This window comes from Cetorhinus maximus, chromosome 4 (assembly GCF_964194155.1).
Source record: "Cetorhinus maximus chromosome 4, sCetMax3.hap1.1, whole genome shotgun sequence".
Lineage (NCBI taxonomy): Eukaryota > Metazoa > Chordata > Chondrichthyes > Lamniformes > Cetorhinidae > Cetorhinus > Cetorhinus maximus.
The window spans coordinates 81,159,713-81,181,582 of NC_135882.1; the positions used below are offsets into that span (position 1 = coordinate 81,159,713).

Genomic DNA, 21,870 nt, shown 5'->3' on the forward strand with positions numbered 1-21,870 from the left:
CCTGACCTACATCCTGGGGTTCGAAAAGAGATAACTGCAGAGATAGTGGATGCACTGGTTATGATTTTCCAAAATTCCCTAAATTCTAGAACAGTCCTAGCAGATTGGAAGTTAACAAATGTAACACTTATTCAAGAAAAGAGAGAGAAAATGAGGAACTGCAGGACAATTAGCCTGACAGCAGTCATTGACAAAAGTACTGGAACCAGTTATTGAGGAAATCTTAACGATGCATTTATAAAATCATTGTATGCTCAGACAAAGATGGTACATTCTGAAACCTACCAGGGAATAGACTATTTTAGACCTAGTAATGTGTAATGAGACAGGATTAATACTATTAGGATTAAGACTATACTATTAAGTACTTAATAGTATAGGATCCTCTAGGCAAGAGTTATCATGACATGATAGAATTTCACGTTCAGTTTGAGAGTGAGAAATGTGGGTCCAAAACTGGTGTCTTAACTTTGTAATTGTCTATTCAAGTTTATGAAGCCAGAGTTGGCTAAAGTGGACTGGGAAAATATGTTAAAGGTAAGTCGGTGGAGATGCAGTGGCAGACATTTAAGGAGATATTTCATAACTCTCAACTACATTCCATTGAGGGAGAAAGACTCTACCAGTAGGATATACCATTCATAGCTAACCAAGGGTGATGTCAAATTGAAAGAAAAGGCACACAAAGCTGTGGAGATTAATTGTAGGGTGGAAGATTAGGGAAATTTTAGAAACCAGCAAAGGATAACAAAAAAACATAAGAGGGAGTTAATTGGAGTACAAGTGAAAACTAGCAAGAAATACAAAAACAGACAGTAAAAGCTTCAAGTTTATAAAATGGAAAAGAGTATCTAAAGTGAGCACTGGTCCCTTAGAGGGTGAGACCGGTGAATTAATAATAGGAAATGGCAGGAGCTTTGAGCAAGTATTTTGAATATGTCTTCACAATAGAAGACGCAAAAAGTATCCCAAGCACTGTTGAAAATCAAGAGGCAAAAGGGAGAGAGGAACTTATAACAATCACTATCACTAGAGAAAAAGTAATGGAAATACTAATAGGCTGACACGTCCCCTCGACCTGATGACCTTCACCCTCAGATCTAAAAAGAAGTGGCTGCAGACATAATGTATGCATTGGTTATAACCTTCCAAAATTCCCTAGACTCTTGAAGTCCTAGTGGATTGGCGAACTGCAAATATAACACCTCAACTCAAGAAAGGAGGGAGACAAAGCAGGAAACTATAGGCCGGTTAGCCTAAAGTCTGTCATTGGGAATCCATTATTAAAGGGTTAGTAGCAGGATATTTAGAAAATCATAATACAAACAAGCAGTGCTAACATTTTCTTTGAAAGGGAAATCGTGTTTGACCCATTTCTCTGAGAACGTAACAAGCAAAGTGGATGAAGGGGAACCAGTAGCTGTAGTGTATTTACATTTCCAAAAGGCATCCTATTGGGTGCCACGTAAAAGGTTGATTCTCATGTGTAGAAATACTAGTTTGAGGTGATATTTTAGCATGGAAAGAGGACTGGATACCAAGAAGCAGAAAGTTGGGATAAATGAGTCATTTTCAGGTTGGTAAACCCTAACTAGTGAAGTGCCACAGGGTTCAGTACTTGGGCCTCAACTATTTATGATCTGTATTAGGGATTGACTGTATTGTAGCCAAATTTTCTGACAATACAAAGATAGGCGGGAAGGCAGGTTATGAGGACAATATATAGAGTCTGCAAAGGGAAATCGATATATTAAGTGAGTGGACAAAATTTGGCAGATGGATTATAACATGGGTAAATGTGAGGTTGTCCATTTTGGCAGGAAGAGTAGAAAAGCAAAGTATCATTTAAATGGAGAGAGACTGCAGAATGCTGCAGTATGGAGGGATCTGGGTGTCCTTGTACATGAATCATAAAAAGTCAACATGCAGGTACAGCAAGAAATTAAGCTGGCAAATGGAATGTTGGCCTTTATTGCAAGGGGGTTGGAGTATATAAGTAGGGCAGTCTTTCTACAACTGTATACGGCATAGGTGAGACCACACCCAGAATACTGTAGTACAGTTTTAAGTCTGTCTTAAGGAGGGACATACTTGCAATTGGAGGCAATTCAGAGAAGATTCACTTGGTTGGATAATGAGAGGTGACCTAAATGAAACATAAGATTCTGAGGGGGCTTGACAAGGTAGATGCTGAGAGGATGTTTCCCCTCATGAGGGAATCTAGAACTTAGGAGTGCATTTTCAAAATAATGGGTCCCCCATTTAAGACTGGCATGAGGAGGAATTTCTCCTCTGAGGGCCGTGAACCTTTGCAATTCCTCACCCCAGAGAACAGTAGAGGCTGGGTCATTGAATATATTCAAGCTGAGTTAAGCAGATTTTTGATTGACAAGGGATTCAAGGATTCTTAGTGACAGGCAGGAAATTGGAGTTAAGGCCACAATCAGATCAGCATTGATCTTATTGACTGGCGGTGCAAGCTTAAGAGGCTGAATGGCCTACTCCTCCTATTTCTTGGTTCACAAAAACAACATGGTTTTACAAAAGGGAAATCATGTTTGACAAATATTAGTTTTTTTTGAGAATGTAACTAGTAGTCCAGATAAAGAACCACCAGTAGATGTAGTATACTTGGATTTCCAAACTGCTTTTGATGAGGTGCTGCATAAAGGGTTAATGTACAAGACAAGGGCTCATGGAGCTGGGAATAATATATTAGCATGGATAGAGGATTGGTTAATGGACAGGAAGCAAACAGTAGGGGCATTTTCAAGTTGGCAGGTTGTGACAATTGCAGTGGCACAAGGATCAGTGCTAGGGCCTCCGCTATTTACAATCTATAATGACTTGGATGAAAAAATCAAGAGTAATTTATCTAAATTTGCTGACAGTACAAAGCTAGATGGGAATGTAAACTGTGAGGAGGAAACAAAGAGGGTGCAAAGAGATGTAGACAGGTTAAGTGAGTAGGCAACAAGGTAGCAGATGGAGTATAATATGGGGTAGTTCATTTAGAGGTTATTCATTTTGGGAATAAAATAGAAAAGCAGAATATATTATAAAAGGTGTTGAACTTGTAAATATTGATGTTCACAGGGCTTGGATGTACTTGTACAAGGAATGCAGAAAGTTAGCATACAGGTACAGCAAGGAATTAGGAAGGCAAATGGCATGTTAATCCTTATTGCAAGGGGATTGGAGTACAAGATTAAAGATGTTTTGCTACAATTGTATAGGGTTTTGGTGATTCCAAACTTGGAATATTGTGCATAGTTCTGGTCTCCATATTTAAGGAAAGATATACTTGCATTTGAGATGGAACAGCGAAGGTTCACTAGATTGGTACCTGGGATGAGGGTAGTCCAATGATTGTAAATTGGGCCAGTGCTCTATGGAGCACAATATTCCAAGTTTGGAATCACCAAAACCCTATACAATTGTAGCAAAACATCTTTAATCTTGTATTCCAATCCCCTTGCAATAAGGATTAACATGCCATTTGCCTTCCTAATTCCTTGCTGTACCTGCATGCTAACTTTCTGCATTCCTTGTACAAGTACATCCAAGCCCTGTGACCATCAACATTTACAAGTTTGACACCTTTTATAATATATTCTGCTTTTCTATTTTACTCCCAAAATGAATAACCTCTAAGTGAACTAGCCCATATTATACTCCATCTGCTACCTTGTTGCCTACTCACTTAACCTGTCTACATCTCTTTGCACCCTCTTTGTTTCCTCCTCACAGTTTACATTCCCATCTAGCTTTGTATTGTCAGCAAATTTAGATAAATTACTCTTGATTTCTTCAATTTCAGAATGAGAGGGGATCTCATTGAAACATACAATATTCTGAAGGGGCTTGATGACTGGAGAATCTAGAACTTGGGAGCACAGCTCAGGATAAAGGGCTAATCATTTAGAACTGAGATGAGAAATTTCTTTACTCGGGGGCTTCGAATCTTTGGAATTCGCTACCTAGGGTTATGGATATTCCATCGCTGAATATATTTCAGGCTGAGATGGGCAGGTTTTTGGGGTCTCAGGGAATCGAGGGTATATGGGAACATGCAGGAAAGTGGGGTTGAGGATGAGGATCAGCCATGATGGCATTGAATGCCGGAGCAGGCTCGAGATGCTGCATGGTCTAATCCTGCTCCTATTTCTTATGTTCTTATTTTATTATAGAACAGAAAATACCCAGCCTGTCAGATGATGAGAGAAACAGTTCACGTTTCAGTTTGATGACTGATTGTCAGACTTTCATAGGATTTCTTTTTGGTGTTAGTGCTTTGATTTTTTTCTAAAAATAATTTTGACCATGATTTTATTTCAATGTTTAAAGCATGGAAACTGATACTTCTGTTCAAACTTTTGGCTTTACTTTTCCCCACCGCCAATAGGTAATTGAGTTAGTTCAGAAATATGGTCCAAAACGATGGTCACTGATTGCCAAGTATCTAAAAGGCAGGATTGGAAAGCAGTGCCGGGAAAGGTGGCACAATCATTTAAATCCTGAAGTAAAAAAATCATCTTGGACAGAAGAAGAAGACAAGATCATTTATGAAGCACATAAACGTCTGGGAAATCGCTGGGCTGAGATTGCAAAGTTGCTTCCTGGAAGGTATGTTAAATCTATTTCTACAGTTTTTAAATGCCCTATTTTGACCAAGGAAATTAAAGTAAATTATTATTCTTATGACTGACGATGTGAATGATGTTGAAAAATGAAATAATGGAATATTTTTCCATTTCTTGCATTCAGATAGGATCAAAATACTTCCAAAAATAGAATATTTTTGATGCAGGTAAATGTCCTCCTGCAGTGACCTTGCAGTGTGCCTTTTGTACTGTTTATGCAGGCACCTTGACCACATCTGGTAACAGCTCTGTTTCCTATAGCATCTATTCTTGTTATCTGCGAGTGACTTTTCCAAATAGTGCTGCATCAAGTGAGTGCTGAGTTCTAGACCACTTAGTGCTTTTTAAGAAAGATTAAGCTCGTGCAAAAGTGACAAATACGATATCAGGACTAAAATCTTAATAGCATAGGAATTTTGAAAGCTCTGTTGGAGCATGTGACTCGTAGAAGTTCACAGGGTTTTGTACTGATCCCTTGATGCATGCAGCATTCATAAGCTGTGAAGGGGAATACTCATTTCCCCCAGTAATTTTAATGAGGCTTCTTTTTATTCAATTAAGAGGGGCAATGCTAGTAAGGCCAGCATTTCTTTTCTGTCCCTAGTTGCCTCGAGAAGGTGGCGGTGAACCACTGTGGTTCACGTGGTAAAAGAACTTCCTTGGTGCTGTTAGGCAGGGAGCTTCAGGATTTTGGCCCAATAACAATGAAGGAATGGCAATATATTTTCAACCAAAATGGTGTTTGACTTAGAGGAGAACTTGGAAATTTTATCCAAATCTGATGGTTATGTCAAACAGGCTTCCACAAAAGCAGCTAACATTGGGAAATGAGCTGATAAATATATGTGTTCAAAAGGATTTCAAAATCTTGATATAAATTTTTATGAAAACTGACCAAATTGATACTTGAATGGAGTGGTTGGATTTTTCTTTAGAAGGCAGTTGATCATCTGTCTTTTTTTTCTGATGGCTTTTTTTTAATAGAGAATATCGGGCATATTGGCAATGGATTAAAGTTGTTTGACAGACAAAAATCAAAGAGCTGGGGTCAAGGGAAGTTTATTTCCCTAATCTTTCTTGCATGATACATTATCCCATCTCTTTTTTTCTGTTCTGAATTGGATCTGACACTTGCCTGCCCATCCGGCTAGCCAATGTTTTCTTCATGCTTTCACAATTTGCCAAACCCCAGTTTAGTGTCATCAGCAAATTTCAGTATGGCCCTTCTATTCCTAATCTATATATATATTATATATCCTTGTAGAACGCTACTTAGTGCATATTTATGTTACAAGTAACTCCCTTATATTTTCCACCCTCCAACCATATGCCCATCCATGTGATCACATTCCCATTAGTTCTATTTGTTGTTATCTTCACCATAAGTTTCTTTATATGGCACTTCACCTGAATGCTTTTTGGCAATCCATATAAATCTCATCCACTACTTTCCTTTTACCCATTCTTTTTGTTATTTCTTCCAAGAATTGTATAAGGTTGGGCAAGCATGTCCTGGCTTACTAGACCTGATTAGCATTTGCTTCTTCAAGCATTTAGTAATTTCTTTGTGCATTATAGTTTCCAGTGGTTTATCAACAAGTGAAAACTAATTGCTCAGTAATTTCATGCCTTATCCCTGCCTCCCTCTTTTTGAAGATGGGATCCAATCTGCTGGTGCAACTTTTGTTTTCTGTGGGTTTTTGGGAAATTCAAGTCAGTGTTGACTTCTTCCCGAGCTTCCTTCAGGATGCTCCAATTTAACACTTGGGTTCCAGTAATCTGTCACCCTTAAACTTAAGTGGCTACTTCAGTATAATCTCTTTTGAATAATAATGCTGTCAATGACCTTTTGATACCAAGTTGCTATTAGGTTACTTACTGCAACACTGGGTTTATTACTTGAACTGCAGTTTACCTTTATATTCAAACTTCTCTTCTATCTCTTCATTTTCTAGTGATCTTGGTGCTCTTGAATTTAATGTGTGTATAATTTCTAGTGTTGCATACCAGCAATCTTGATGCTGACTCTAGTCAAGAAGTTTAGATGTGACCAAGTGAGGCCATCATAAAACAAAATTGATTTGGCAGAGTCATCTAGAAGAAAGAGATGAAATTCTTACAATGCCATTGACAAGTTTTTTTCCCTTTGAAGATGATTAATTAATGATTGGCAACTTTGACTGAGTGTGGCATCTAGAAGACCTAGTAAAGTCAGTGGAAATCAGGGAGGGGAGATTCTTCACTGGCTGGAGTCTTACCTAGCACAAAGAAAGCTGGTTGTGGTTGCTGAGGGCCAATTCTTTCAGCTGCAGGAGTTTCTCAGAGCAGTGTCCAAAGCCTCTCCATTTTCAGTTGCTTCATCAATGACCTTCCTTCCAACACAAGGTCGGAAGTGGGAATGGTCACTGATGATTGAACAGTGATCAGTTCCATTCACAACTCCTCAGAGTGAAACACTCAGTGCTTGCATGCAGCAAGACCTGGTCAAAATTCAAGCTTGGCAGGTAAAATCCATGCTGCACAAATGTCAGGGAGTGACAGTTTCTAAAGAGAGAATCTGACCATCTCCCTATGACATTCAACAGCATTCCCATCTCTGAATCCCCCACTGTCAATGGCCACACCCAGATATTGATCAGAAACTGAACTGGACAAGCCACATAAATGCTGTGGCTTCTGACCGGTCAGAAATTTGGAAACTCCTGGAAATCTGCAGTGAGGAACTCATCTCCTGACTCTCTAAAGCCTGTTCACCATCTACAAGGTACAGGTCAGGAATGTGATGGAATACTGTCCACTTAACCTGGATGAGTGAGGTTCCAACGACACTCAAGAATCTCAACATCATCCAAGACAAAGCAGTCTGCTTGACTGGCACCTCATACATCACCTTTTTAAACACTCACGAACTCCATAGCTGGTGCACAGTAGCAGCAGGATGTACGGTCTCCAAGATGCACTGCATCAACTTGCCAATGCTCTTTTATTGGCACCTTCCATACCCACAATCTCTACCACCTAGGAGGACAAGGGCAGCAGGTGCATGGAAACACCTTCCTCTTGCAATTTCTCCTCCAAGTCACATACCATCCTGATTTGGAAATGTGTCACCGTTCCTTCCCTGTTTCTGGGTCAAAAACCTGGAACTCCCTTTCTAACTGCTCATGTACCTAAATCACATGGACTGCAGCGGCTCAAGAAAGCGACTCACCACCACCTGATCAAGGGCAGTTGGGATGGGCAACGAATGCTCACCTTGTTGATGATGTCTACATCCCATGAATAAATAGAACAAATATGACCAGTTCAGTGTGCACATAAAGACCATGCCTATGGTAGGCAATCTAACATTCTTAAATTGGCACATATAATGAAATGGGTTTTAGTAATCCTGTTGGCCCTGATTTTAACTGCCCCCATTTGGTAGATACAGGAAAGGGGAGCAGTTAACCTAATGAGAGTCACTCACCCCAAAAAATCCAGCTTCACACCTACCCTGTGCCAATATTAACCTGCCCTTTTGAGGAAGACATTTGCAGGAAGGAAGTCACATTCTTTTTTAAATATGTCAATGCGGTCTGATAATGTCATCTGGAAAAATAACCGGAGGCCTAAGGAGTGCCTTTTCCTTTATCGAAAAACTTACCTTCTGGCCCCCGGTAAGTTTAAATATTTTTCAGGTTTTCTTGTAGGCCAGAAGACACAGGAGAACTCCTCCTGTCCTCAAGGAAGCATTAGGCCTCCCCTGCTACTCTCTTAGCCTCCTGATTGTGGTCCTGATCTATCGGCTTCCCTTCTTATCTCCTCCCTCCCTCGAACTAACTAAAACCTGTTGCTTGTTTGCATTCCCACCAATCCGCCAAGCTGTTAGAGACTGCAGCATATTTACGTGAGACCCTGCTGTTAAGATCAGCATAGCCTCCAGGTGGCTGGCTTTTCTGGGTTTTCCACATGCTACCATGCTTTCCTGCACTCTCCCTGCCTTCCTATAACGATTGTGTCCCACCAGTATAAGTATATTTTTTAAAAATGGTTGACATTTAACTGATTTTGAAGAATTCCTGTGTTTAAAGTGATTATACACCTTTTGGACAGTCATTTAGTGTGAATGCTCGAAATTCTTTCACCTGAAGTTCAGTATTTTTTTTTTGTTCACCAAGCGTTATATTTACTGTCACAAGTTCATCTTTGTTTTCTGTAGCAGTAATATACAGAACTTCGTCTAGTTTTTATACAAGTATATATACTAAATCCATACAGGACAGATAATTCAATCAAGAACCACTGGAATTCCACAATGAGAAGGAAAGTTGAGCAGGAAGGATATCTGCAGGAGGCTCCCAAATGTGATTTACTCCCAAGCATACAGCAACAGAAAGTACCACCACGGACACCTCTGAACACAGTGCAGTTCCAGAACCAGTTTTTCATTCCTGTGCCCACGCAAGTAAATGACTTGCACTTTTTAAAATTGAGTAATTCATGAATTCAAATAAAATAGCATGATCTTATGTTGGTTTTGATATTGAATCTTGAAAAGCCTTGAATTTGAGATATAGCATATGTCTTTTTTTAAGGCCCTAAGACATCAGTACTTGGGTACAGAAGAATCTTGCACAGAAAATACTACAACAGGTTTTTCTCAAGTAAGAAACAGGCATTTTTTCTTTAATTTGATTTTAATGAGGTTCAAGAATGCATACTTCTTGCAACTGTCTGGTTTTTAAAGTTTTTACACGTATATCAATATCCAGCCATTGTCAAAACATATTGTAAGGTTTAAGCTTAGACATTTTTGAAAAAAATATATTTCTGTTCTGTTTGTCACATAAAAATGCGTTGTGCTTTATCTATTTAAATTATAACGTGTTCTGTTTGGTTATCCATGCTACCTCATAATATGTCTGAATTCAGAAATGGCTTTTCAAAACTCAGTTTACTCTGCTTTAACTTATGCTTCAATCAATACAACTTCTGGTTTCCTTTTAAAGATCAGAAATAATTTGCATTCTGCTTCAAAGTTGTGATTCCAGTTACACTAATGAGGCACTGAGGCTGTCCTATAAATGAAACAAATGTCCACACTAAAATATTTTACTGCCATTTTCATTTGATGTTATTTGATTGGTTAATCCTGTTAAAAGATCATATTTGCCCATAGTACCAGAATTTAAAAACTGTTATCATTGATTGCCTTGCAATAGTTCGTGCACTTGAATGAAAGAGTGAACCTCATATCTTCGTCTCTCTCTTCCTGTCACTCTCCATTTTGTTCTTTTCCTTTTTTGTTCTCTTGTTACATGTTCATTTTAGCAACCATATGTTGATGATGATCCTGATAAAGAACAAAGAATAAAGGAACTTGAACTCCTCCTAATGTCAGCAGAGAATGAAGTCAGAAGAAAACGAGCAGGAGCTGTAAGGATTCTGTGTACTCTCAACCTTTGATTGCTTAGCTTTTTTCATCTTAGACTTGCTATTTCATCTGTGCTTTTTTTCTTATTTTAACCTTTTCATTGTGATGCTCTGGCTTCACTAACATTTTAGAATTGTATTTTAGAAATTACTAAATAACATCTTTATGCCTTGATGTAGTTAGAAGTTTTTTGTCTCGATAAAGATATGTCTTTGGCATTCATGGTCTGTGATTCAGTAAAGATGTTTGGTTTTTTTCCTGCCTAAGTGGCCTAATTCTTCAAAATTATTTTTTTGAATTGAAGTTTAGTATATATTGACTTATATTTTATGAAGCCAATGTATATTTTGATTATGTGATATGCGTTGCTTTGATCAAATTTCTTGTCATGGCTATGCCTATGCTGGGAACAATGCAGGTTTGGAGGTTAAGGTAATCTGTCCTTGGCCTCTTAAAGTTAACTTGGGTCTGAGAATGTAGCAAGAGTGCTGCAACAATATTTTTATCATTAATAAAACAGCCACATGGGAATTTGATGATGTGGCAATAACAGATCTGGCACAAAAAAACCCAGCTTAATATCCCTGGATGTGAAGTGTTCAGGAAAGATAGAGAAGGAAATAAAAGAGGAGAGATGGCATTATTGATTAGAGATAGAGGACAGAATTTTCCATTCTGGAGACTAAGAGCAGTGGCAGGTGGGAAATTTAGTGTGATTCCCGCTGGGTGCCAGGCCATATAAACCTGGATGATCATCTGCTTTTCAGCTCATTAATTATGTATCAACAAGGAGTATGTTGAATCTCATGGCGTGGCAGGCCAGGATTCATCTGCACCGCCATTACCTCAATGAGCTGAAGTCCTGGTGCGGATATTCACTCTGTGAAGGTCAGGTGGGTTGTGTTGTTCAGGTTCTCCATGGTGCCTAAAAGAACCAAGCCCTCCACTCCATGGTTCAGCAAGGCCTCCCTTGCGATTCTCTTGCAGACTGTCCAGGAAAGGCAGGAGTACCGCTTGCCTTGAGATGCAAGCAGGATGTCCTCCTACCTGACCATGCTAGCCTGAGGAGATCAGTGCCTGTGGGGAAACAAAGGACTCCTCTGCAGTGCAGGAAAAGAATGAATGATCTGATGCACGCTGCATCAGTAAGTGAAACTCCTACTCACTCCAAACTCTCACATTTATAAGGCCATCAGGTAGTCTAAGGATCAGAGTCCACAAGGATGTCACACACGACCGGCATATGGGACATCAGCACTGAATGTTTGCCAACCACTTTAAACTCACCATCTCGTGTAAGTTATTGCACAAACTATGTCTTAATCCCTTACTGGGGAGGGTCAGCCGACACAACAGGCACGCATGCTTCTGAACTGCTCATTTATCCATAGTGCTCACAGTTAATACATCTGTCTTTATGCAGGACAAAATCACTCTCAACAAAAGGGAGAGCGCGAAGACTGGAGGGGAGACCCCCGAATTGAGGACACACTCACCCCACTAGAAACAGGCCGCAGAGCTGGCTGGAGAGGATAGGGATCATTCCTGTGCAAAAGGCAAGATTGGCCTCCCCCAACAAGCCAGTGAGGGTGCATCCAGTATACATATGGACAATGACTGAGAGTGACCTATAATGTTGGACCCTGCCTAGTCAATCCCTAATTATCTATTCTAGCAAAAAAAAGGCGAAGGACGACCTCTAGCAAGGACTTCAGCCCCAACCCCCAGACCAGCTCAGGTGAGGATGCTGAACATCCATCTGATGAAGATCTGTCATTGCATTCACCTGCACCCTCTACCAGCACAGATACATGCACCTCAGAGGGACCTAGTTCTAGGTTTGGTTTGAGTTCGCTATCTGGTGATCACCTCACAGACATGGCTGTCACTGCCAGCTGTGCACCTAAGATCTCTGATACTCAGACTGCTGGAGACCAGGCTCCTGCTGAGTCAAAGTCCGATGACAAGCCTCTGGAATTGGCTCTGAGAGAAATGATGGAGATGCAGAGACAGGCATGGGAGCATCAGGCAGTGTTGTCAAAGGCTGTAACCAGACTGGAACAAAAAATGGAAAAGTCCAGCCACATCCTGTCTGATGCCATGGCGCCATCAAACGAGCGGATCAAAGTTTCCATGGGCAGGGTTGTGGCTGCCTTGGAGGCCCAAATCCAGCAGTTTCTGCCGGATTTGCACTTGGACCTGCACGCCATTGCTCTAGCCATGGGGGCATTCCAGCAGTGGCTAGGTGAGAGGGGGATTGGGTGCCTCGACCGCCCCTCAGGGGCCCTTTCTCAAGGAATCAAGGAGGGACCCTAGGACACCCAAAGGTAGGAGGAGTGCTAGCCAGACATCCCAGGGGTATCCACCCAGGACACTCCAAGGGTGTCCTGCTGCTCTAAATTCCCTCTGCCAGTGACCCCATCAATTCCAGCAAGCCAAGCTGAGGAGGGTGCACCTGCCCCAGATCAAGAGACCCTTAGCAGGCCGGGGCTCTACAGACCTTGGGCCACCAGAGGATGCCTGCTGAAGTCATCTGAGACAACAGGGCATAAAGGTCAGCAGGCTGCCTTCCATCTCTGCTGCGGATATCGGGGCTGCACCAAATGTAGTGGTACAGTATGAAAATTTTAAGAAATTTTGAATGCACAATGATGGCATGGGCGTTTGTTCATTTATATATACCCTTCACTATTGTAAATATATTTTGCCTTTATCCCTCTCCAAGTCTTGGGTATTCAATGGCAAACTGATGTGATGCTAGGTCCCATGTTCATTCGAGGGTCAAAAATGTACCCGCCTCTCCCCCGCCCTAAATGAGCTGCCATCTAGATCCTCGGTTGCATTAGCTCTCGCTCAGTGTCATCACCGTGAGCCTTTAGCTTCATATCTGCGACATTAACAAAGGCACTTCATATGTGAGAATGATGGCTGGACAATACACCTGTGACCTTTGGATCTCAGGAAGACATTATTTGGCCTCAGGAGAATTGTTCATCAAAGTCATTGATTATCCTGATGCTATCACACTGAAGCCTCTAGTTTATGGGTGTAACAAGTATTTGTTGTGATTAGTGTTGGAATCTTTTCTCCCAAATGTACTTTGCGATGGCATTTATTTTATGATGGTGAGTTTTTGAGAAAGCTAGTATTCATCATTGAACAGTCTAGGCTTTCATGCCTCCCTGCAGCATGTTTTTGTCTCTGCTTTTAATATTGAATGTTATTCATTTCTGAGTTCCCACTCTCCCAATGCATGAACAATGGAAGTTGGTTCTACTTGGTGACATTAGAAATGTCTGCAAGAGGGAAATGAGTATGTGATGTCAGAGATGTGTGCTCATCCTGATGAAGCTGTCTACTTACCTATGAAAATCTTACTTTGCTCCTGAATGGCTGACTAGTGTTGCTTTACAGAATCCTTCTGTAAAGGCACAGTAAACGCAACTCGATACGGAATTCATAGCATGACTGTACACTTATTAACTTAGAGTAGATAGAAAGGATTGACCTTTGTGAGAGGGACAGACCTTTGTGAGAGGGACAATGTCGAAGACTGTAATGCTATGAAAGTGATGCTTGGGCACATCCCCTGAGTCGTCAGGAGAATCTTTGAAGGGAATAAGTTGTCATTGATTGCTGTGTCAATACCGACTAGGCCATGGTTCTTCCAAATCCCAAGGCAATGCAGGATGTAGACTTGGCAAGCTTCAGACAAATACAGGGTCATAAGTGTTTGTAAATAATCAAACAGAGGTCCTGCTGAGCCACTCTGTGTGAGGAGAATGCAAACAAAACCAGGAGCTTTGGGTGCATACTGTAGAGTGACAGGTCACTGCATCCTGATGTTTGAAAGCATATTGAGGCTCAGTAGCAAGATGATGCCTCTGCATTATTCATCCATGAGAGCTGGTGTTTGGAGAGATGTTGCTGTCCAGATGTTGCTCCCTCTTGAGATGGCCAAGTGCTAAACATTGACTGATGGTTTTCCTGTTTCTGCTGCCTTGCTAAGCTGCTGTCATACTGGCAAGAGTACATCCATGTATGCAATGGCATTTCAGCTGCTTGAAGGCTGCCATGCCCACTGACTCCTTGATGCCATGGTTGTAAGGACTGCACTATGTGTAGTTGCCTCAGAAGGTGCACTAGTGGAGTGCTAACCACATTCCACAGCGGCCACATGTTCCCAAGGCTACTGTGACTTCTAAGGATGACCCCATCATTAATGTTGAAGGCGACTTATACTGCTTCCATGATCATGGTGAGATTGATGACCTTTCCTGAAATGGTGACACTGAGAATGAAGGTTTTGTTGCGTTCCCTGCATCGAAGCCTGACGAGAACTTGGATTGTGAAAACTTGCCTTCACCTTATTCCTGTTGAAATCCTGTAGCAATGAAGTTGTCACAGACACATCTGCTATGTCATGCCCATGCAATGCCATCCTCATGTGGCTCATCTGAATCCTTGCCCTCCTCAGAGTCATCTCCTTCCAAATCCTCCTCGCTCAAGGGGACATCTAGCTCCTCAATGTCTCCCTCTGGCAACACATACCCCCCACCCCCCACCTTTGCAGCGCTAGGTTGTGCATGGATGATGATGTGTGACACTCTCTGTGGTGAGCATTGCAGAGCTCTGCCTGACCTGTCCAAACATCAGAAATGCATCTTTAAGAGGCCAATAGTTTGCTCTATTTAGGACCTTGTGGCGGAATGTGCAGCATTGTATCTCTCCTTAGTTGCACTCTGTGGCTAATGAATGGGCAGCATGAGCCATGTTTTCTTGGGAGCATGGTTGTGGGGGTGGGGTGGGGTGGTGGTGGTGGTGGCAGAGGGGTACCTCTCATCACTGAGGAACCATCCCGCTAAGCGTTGAGGTCCCTCAGATATTTCTGGCACCTGGGAGTGACTCAAAATGTAAGAGTCATGAGAGGTCCCAGGGTACCTAGCACAAACATACTGGATCTGCTTTCTGTGATCATAAATTAGCTGAATGTTCAGTGAGTGAAAACCTTTCCTGTTAATGAATCTCTCAGGCTGCTGCCAGGGATCCCTGAATGCCACATGTATGCAGTTGATGGCACCCTGCACTTGTGTGAACCAGGGATCACAGCAAATCTCACAGCTCTGGCAGTCTGGTTTGTTTCATCCATGTGGCTCTGCAGGCACTGGTAAGCTTTACTGAAAGGGGCATCCGTCATCTTTCTTATGCATTTGCGTGCCTCTGACTGTAAAATTCCGCAAAGATCCCCAGTGAAACCCTGGAAGGATCCAATTGCTAAAAAGGTTCAATGTGGCGGTAACCTTCAGAGCAACCGGCATCGGATGCCCTCCCAAGCCCGTGTGGCGTGGGTTCCTCACCAAGACTGTGGTAAATGTGAGCTACCACATCCCCAGACATGCGAAGGTGCCTGTAGCACTGTCGTTTGCTCATCTCCATGTATGAACTCTTGCCTTCTGTAGACGCTTGGTTGCACCAAACATCTTCATAGATTTGGCTATCCTCTTCAGTATCTGGAACTTCCTGGGCCTCGCTGGCTCTTGATCCTCAGGGCGATGGTCTTCCTTGAGCTGTACCAATCGACAATGGGCCCCCCTTCTCATTCTAATCATAGCTATCAACAAGGCAGTGTTGCTTGCAGCCTGCATTCTCCACTCCTCTGTGCATCTTTAAACAGATACAATTGAGCAATCAATGGTAGCTCCCTTGAATGGTCTCCCTCCATGTACAAGTCTGCATATCCAATCTCTCGCCCTTGACTTGCCATCAGTCTGTGCATGGCATACCAAGGCGACTCCTTGCATGATGAAATCATCCTGGAGGATGACAGATGGCTGAGCATTCCCCTCAGATGCGACTGCGCATTCACAACGAGAGTCTTAGGGTTAAATGACACATGTTGTATAACCCACAGTCAGGCTTCTGGTGACTGCACTTCAGTGGCCTTTACAATAACTATCGATGCCGAATCCTTGCACTTATGTCATGACTACAAGCATGGTGCCTTGAATGCCATGACCAGTACACTGGGAACATTGAGACTTGTAGGGTCTATGCTGCTTCTGCACGTAGCTGTGGCCCTTGATTATTTGACCCTACATCCATTCTCTCATGGCTCTGTAAGGATCAGATGCCACTTAAGGCCATATACACTGCAGCAACTACACTTAATGGATTCTTGCCTTAAATGTGCAACATTAGTAAAGGAGCCAAGCTCATTCATTGTGCATTAGACCCTCAAATCCAGCACTCAGCTGAGCTGTGCTCTCCATGGTTTGAGCAGGAAATTTATAGGGTGCCCCTTCAATCGACCAAAAAATGTTTGGCTGAATTCCTCCCACGTGCCCAGAGGCCCTTCCCCAAACTTTTTTTTCTCTGGCTTATTTTTAAAACTGCGTCATTCTCAGGTGAATCCGAAAATGGTGCTGTTGACTTTGTCCCTGAGACCAGCTTTTGACCTCCCTCTATCACTCACCAAATTCCTTCCATCCTTCTCTATACTCGCTGCGTCCTAAATAACCTTCCACACCTGTTACCCTTGACCCCATCATTGTACGTGTAGATATTTCAGTTCTCCTCATACCACGCCCACTCCCAAACCCCCAAAACTCTTTAATGTTGTTGTCCTCATGCTGTTTGTCAACCTGACCCCTCTCCTCCTTGAGGCCACACGATCACTTACTTTTCGGGACTCCTCAGCTCAAGTGTGAGACTGAATACCTCCCCATGGGAGCCACCGACATGCAGGATCTAGGTGTCTCCCCTGAATGTTACTGTGCCCTCTGCCTCACAGTACCATGACTCAAACCCTCAGGCCCAAATTGCCTGGGTGACTGACCATGCCCTGCAAACCATACTGTGCATGACTGTTAGTGCAGAGAGAGTCTTCCCCTTGCCCAAGACCGGGACTAAGACGTGTGCCACGCAGAGCCCTCTAACATGGTCCATCCAGCCCCAGGACAGTCTCTTCAAGCTGCCCCTAGCAGCGTGGCCTCAACCCCAGGACAGTCTTATAACTCTTGCCCCAGAACAGTCTTTCACCTCCTCCTAGTTCTGCCCTGTCTCATTCTTCCCTTTTTTTGTGCTTCCCACCCCCTCTAGTCCTGCCTCCTCCCCCCCACCCCCTCTTGTGTTTCCTCCTCTGTCTCACCCCACCCATCTTGTGTCCCAATACCCCACCCTTGTCCTGCCTCTATTTCACAATTCCCTGCTGATGTTGCCTCCCGTGCCCAACCTTGGTGCAGCTTGTGTTGCAGGCACCTGATATTTTACAGCTGTGGTTGTAAAGGAAGGTGAAAGCAGCGTCTACGGACCTCCAAATCGTGGATGAACTGAAGTTCGCCAGGTGCGCACAGTGATAAAACAGACCAATCTAATTATCTGCTGTCGGGCACTTAATTTGAAGGGGGAATTTTCCCTTGAGCAGTATGTCCAGCCCAACAAGGAAGGAGGCATGGCTTGATTTGGTTCTGGGAAATGCAGTGAGTTAAGTGGCTCAAGTGACAGTAGGGGGAACATTTAGAGAATAGTGATCATAATAACATGTAGCTATGGGAAATGGACAAGGAGCAACGTGGAGTAAAAATACTGAATTGGTGGAGGGTCAATTTCAGATGAGAACAGATCTGTCTCAGGTAAATTGCAATCAAAGATTGAACAGGCAGGACTGTAATGGAACCATGTGCTGCCTTTGAGGAGGAGATGGTTTGGATACAGCCAAGGTACGTTCCCACAAGGGGAGTAGGGCAACCAAAGCCAGAGTTCCCTAAATATCAGAAAAGATAGAGTAAGACGAACCAGAGAAAGTGTGCATGTGACAGGTGTCAAGTAGATAATACAAGTAAGAACCAGGTTGAATATAGGATGTTAAGAGGGGAAGTGAAAAAAGTATTGAGAAGTAAAGAGACAATATGAGACTGGCAGCTAATATAAAACAAAATCTAAAAGTCTTCTGTAGGCACATAAATATTTAAAAGTAATATAAGGAAGGGTGGGGCGATTTACAGACAAAAAAGGCAATTTAAACATGGAGGCATCTGATTTTTACCATGGAAGCAGGTGCTGCCAAAATCAGTGAAAGAGGAAGTAGTTGAGATATGAGTTGAGCTAAAAACTGATGAAGCTGGCTATACTTAAAGTTAATAAGTCACCAGGACTGGATGAGGTGCATCCAGGGATGCTGAGGGAAGTAAGGAAGGAAATTGCGGAGGCACCGGCCATAGTCTTCCAATCATCCTTGGATACAGGGATGGTGTTAGAGGACTGAAGATTTATCAATGTTACACCTTTGTTCGCAAAGTATGTAAAGATAAATCCAGCAACAAGGGCCATTTAGTTTAAACATGGTGGTGGGAAAGCTCTTAGAAATGGTAATCTGGGACAAAGTTAAGAGTCACTTGGGCAAGCATGGATTAATTGAGGAACGTCGACACAGATTTGTTAAGGAAATATCATGTTTAACCAACTTTGAGCTTTTTGATGAGGTCACAGAGGGTTGATGAGGATAATGCGCTTGATGTTGTCATATGGACTTCCAAAAGATGTTTCATGAAGTGCCACATAACATGTTTGACAGCAAAGTTGAATTCCATGGAATAAAAGGGATAGTGGCAGCATGGAAGTAAAGTTGGTTAAGCAACAAGGAACAAGTGACAAGTGGAGGAAGGCATACAGTGGGTATTCCTAGGGGTTGCCACTAGGACCATTGCTTTTCTTGAGCTTTATTAATGACCTTGGTGTACAGGGCACAATTTCAAAATTTGCAGATGAGACAAAACTTGGAAGTATTGTGAACTATGAGGAGGATAGCAATGGACTTCGAGGACATAGGTTGGGGGATGCATGGCAGATGAAATTTAATGCTGAGAAATGTGAAGTGATACATTTTGGTATGAAGAACGAGGAGAGGCAATATAAAATCAATGGTCATTTGGTTTCGGAACTTGAGTGTTGCTGAAAAAAGAGATGTCGAAGATTTTCTTCTTGCACTCATCAGGACACTTTTTGAGAGAATACCAATATAAAGAGAAAACAATTTATACTGTATGCGAAGAGAGTGCTGATTGGTTGGGAAGTGGACCCTTGTAGAGGTGTTGCCATGAAGAATGCACCAGTGGTGGTGACTGACAATTAACTGCCAAGCATTGTTTTGAAATTTAAACCAGGCAGCTTGACCCTGATTGATCAAGGCATTGCCCCGAGTCCATTTACCAACTCAGAGTCAGAGTCTACTTGACAACCAACCGGCACACTCTCTTCTCCTACAGTATAAATTGTTATTTCCCCCTTATATTGGTAGTCTTGCAAAGAGTCCTGATGAGTGCAAGGTGAAAAGCTTTGACATGTCTCTTTTTTCAGCAATGAAATAAATGAACGTAAAGCGGCTGCAGGTACATACACACAAATCGTTGAAGGTGGTCTGGGCAGGTTGAGAAAGTGGTTAAAAGTGCACATGGGATTCTGGGCTTATAAAAAAAAAGGCATGGAGTACAAATGCAAGGAAATTATGATGAACATTTATTAAACATTGGTTTGGCCTCAACAGAGTACTGCGTAAGATTTTAGGTAGCGTGCCTTGAAAAGGATCTGAAGGCATTAGGGTGCAGAAAAGGTTTATTAGAATGGCTTCAGGGATGAGGAACTTCAGTTATTTGGATTGCTTAGAGAAGCTGCAGTTGTTTTCCTGAGAGAAGGAAAGGCTGAGAGGAGACTTGATAGAGGTTTTCAAAATCATAAGGGACCTAGACAGAGTAGATAGGAAGAAACTGTTTCCATTGGCAGGAGGATCGAGAATCAGAGGACATCGATTTAAGCTGATTGACAGAAGAATCAACGGCAGCAAGAGGAAAACTTTTTATGCAATTGGTTAGGATTTGGAATGCTCTGCCTGAGCGTGTAGTGAGGCAGATTTAATTGCAAAGCAAGAAAGACTTCCATTCATATTACACCTTTCCTGACCACTGGATGTCTCAAACCACTTTACAGCCAATGAAGTACTTTTTGAAGTGTAGTCACTGTTGTAAGGTGAGAAATGTGGCATCCAATTTGTGCGCATAAAACTTCCATAAACAGCATGTGGTAATGACCAGATAATCTCTTTTTGTGGTCTTGATTGAGAAATAAATATTGGCCATGATACTGGGGATAACTCCACAGCTGTTCTTCGATTATAGTGCCATGGGATCTTTTACATCTACCAGAGCAGGCAGATGGGGCCTTGATTTATCGTCTCATTCGAAAGGTGACACCTCCAATAGTGCAGCACCCTCAATATTGCACTGAGGGTGTCAGCTTTGATTTTTGTCATCGAGTGCTTACTTGACACCTTTTTTGAATAAATAAAGGCATGAGGGACGATGGCTCCCTGGTGCTTTTGTTGTGGCAACATCTTGAGCAATCAGAGCCAACTTGCCAACCAGTCAGCACCCTTTTTCTCATGTAGTATAAATTGTTGTTCCCTTTGAAATTTGGCATACTTGCATCTGTCCTGATGAGTGCAAGACAAAAAGCTTCAACAGCATATTTTTTTCTCAGCAATACTCGAGCTCTGTACTACCAAGTGACTATATCCAAGAGGGTTGGGGGTGCTAGAGGAGATTACAATGATATGGAGGGGTGAATCCATGGCGGGATTGAAAACAATGACAATTTTAAAAGCAAGGTATTGCTTGATTGGGAGACATTTTAGGTCAGCAAGCACAGGGTTGATAAGCATCCTAGGTCCAACCACCTTCAGCTGCTTCATCAATAACCTTCCTCCCATCATAAGGTCAGAAGTGATTGCAATGTTCGGCACCATTAGCAATTTCTCAAATACTGAAGCAGTCCATATCCAAATGCAGCAAGACCTGGACAATATCGAGGCTTGGGCTGACAAGTGGCAACTAACATTCGTGCTACACAAGTACCAGGGAATGACCATCTCCAACAAGAGAGAATCTAACCATCGTCCCTTGACGTTCAATGGCATTACCATCACTGAATTCCCCCACTATCAACGTCCTGGGGGTTACCATTGGCCAGAAACTGAACTGGACTAGCCATATAAATACTGTGGCTACAAGAGCAAGTCAAGGGCTAGGAATCCTGCGACAAGTAACTCCTGACTCCCAAAGTCTGTCCACTACCTACAAGGCATAAGTCAGGAGTGTGATGGAGTACTTTCCACTCGCCTGGATGAATGCAGCTTGAACAGAACTCAAGAAGCTTGACACCATTTAAGACAAAGCAGCCTGCTTGATTGGCACCCCATGGTCAAACATTCACTCCCTCTACCACTGATGAACAGTGTGTATCATCTACAAGATGCGCTGCAGGAACTCATCATGGCTCCTTAAATAGCACCGACCAATCCCACAACCACCACCACGTAGAAGGACAAGGGTAGCAGACACCTGGGAACCCCACCACCTGGAAGATCCTCTCCAAGACACTCAGCATCTTGACTTGGAAATATATTGCTGTTCCTTCACTGTTGCTGGGTCAAAAACCTGGAACTCCCTCCTTAACAGCACTGTGGGTGTACCTACAGCACATGGACTTTAGCATTTTAAGAAGGCAGCTCACTACCACCATCTCAAATGCAATTAAGAATCTGCAATAAATTCTGGCCTAGCCAGCAGCGACCATAAGATGTAGGAGCAGAAGTAGGCCATTCGGCCCATCGAGCCCACTCCGCCATACAATGAGATCATGGCTGATCTGATAATCCTCAACTCCACTTTCCTGCCTTTTCCCATAACCCTTGATTCCCTTACTGATTAAAAATCTGTCCTATCTCAACCTTGAATATACTTAACAACCCAGCCTCTACAG

The 21,870-nt window shown here is 42.5% G+C and overlaps 1 protein-coding gene across 5 annotated transcripts in view; it reads left to right on the top strand.

Annotated features, from left to right (window-relative positions):
* The window catches only part of mybl1 (v-myb avian myeloblastosis viral oncogene homolog-like 1), a 153,238-nt gene that overhangs the window by 62,627 nt on the left and 68,741 nt on the right, over nucleotides 1–21,870 (top strand). For 4 of the 5 annotated variants that reach the window (XM_078540399.1, XM_078540403.1, XM_078540398.1 and 1 more), the window contains exons 5-8: nucleotides 4,406–4,626; nucleotides 8,904–9,090; nucleotides 9,221–9,289; nucleotides 9,957–10,061. In XM_078540399.1, the coding sequence (XP_078396525.1) occupies nucleotides 4,406–4,626; nucleotides 8,904–9,090; nucleotides 9,221–9,289; nucleotides 9,957–10,061 (582 nt within the window). The remainder of the gene's footprint in view (nucleotides 1–4,405; nucleotides 4,627–8,903; nucleotides 9,091–9,220; nucleotides 9,290–9,956; nucleotides 10,062–21,870) is intronic. The other variant, XM_078540400.1, reaches the window with a different exon arrangement.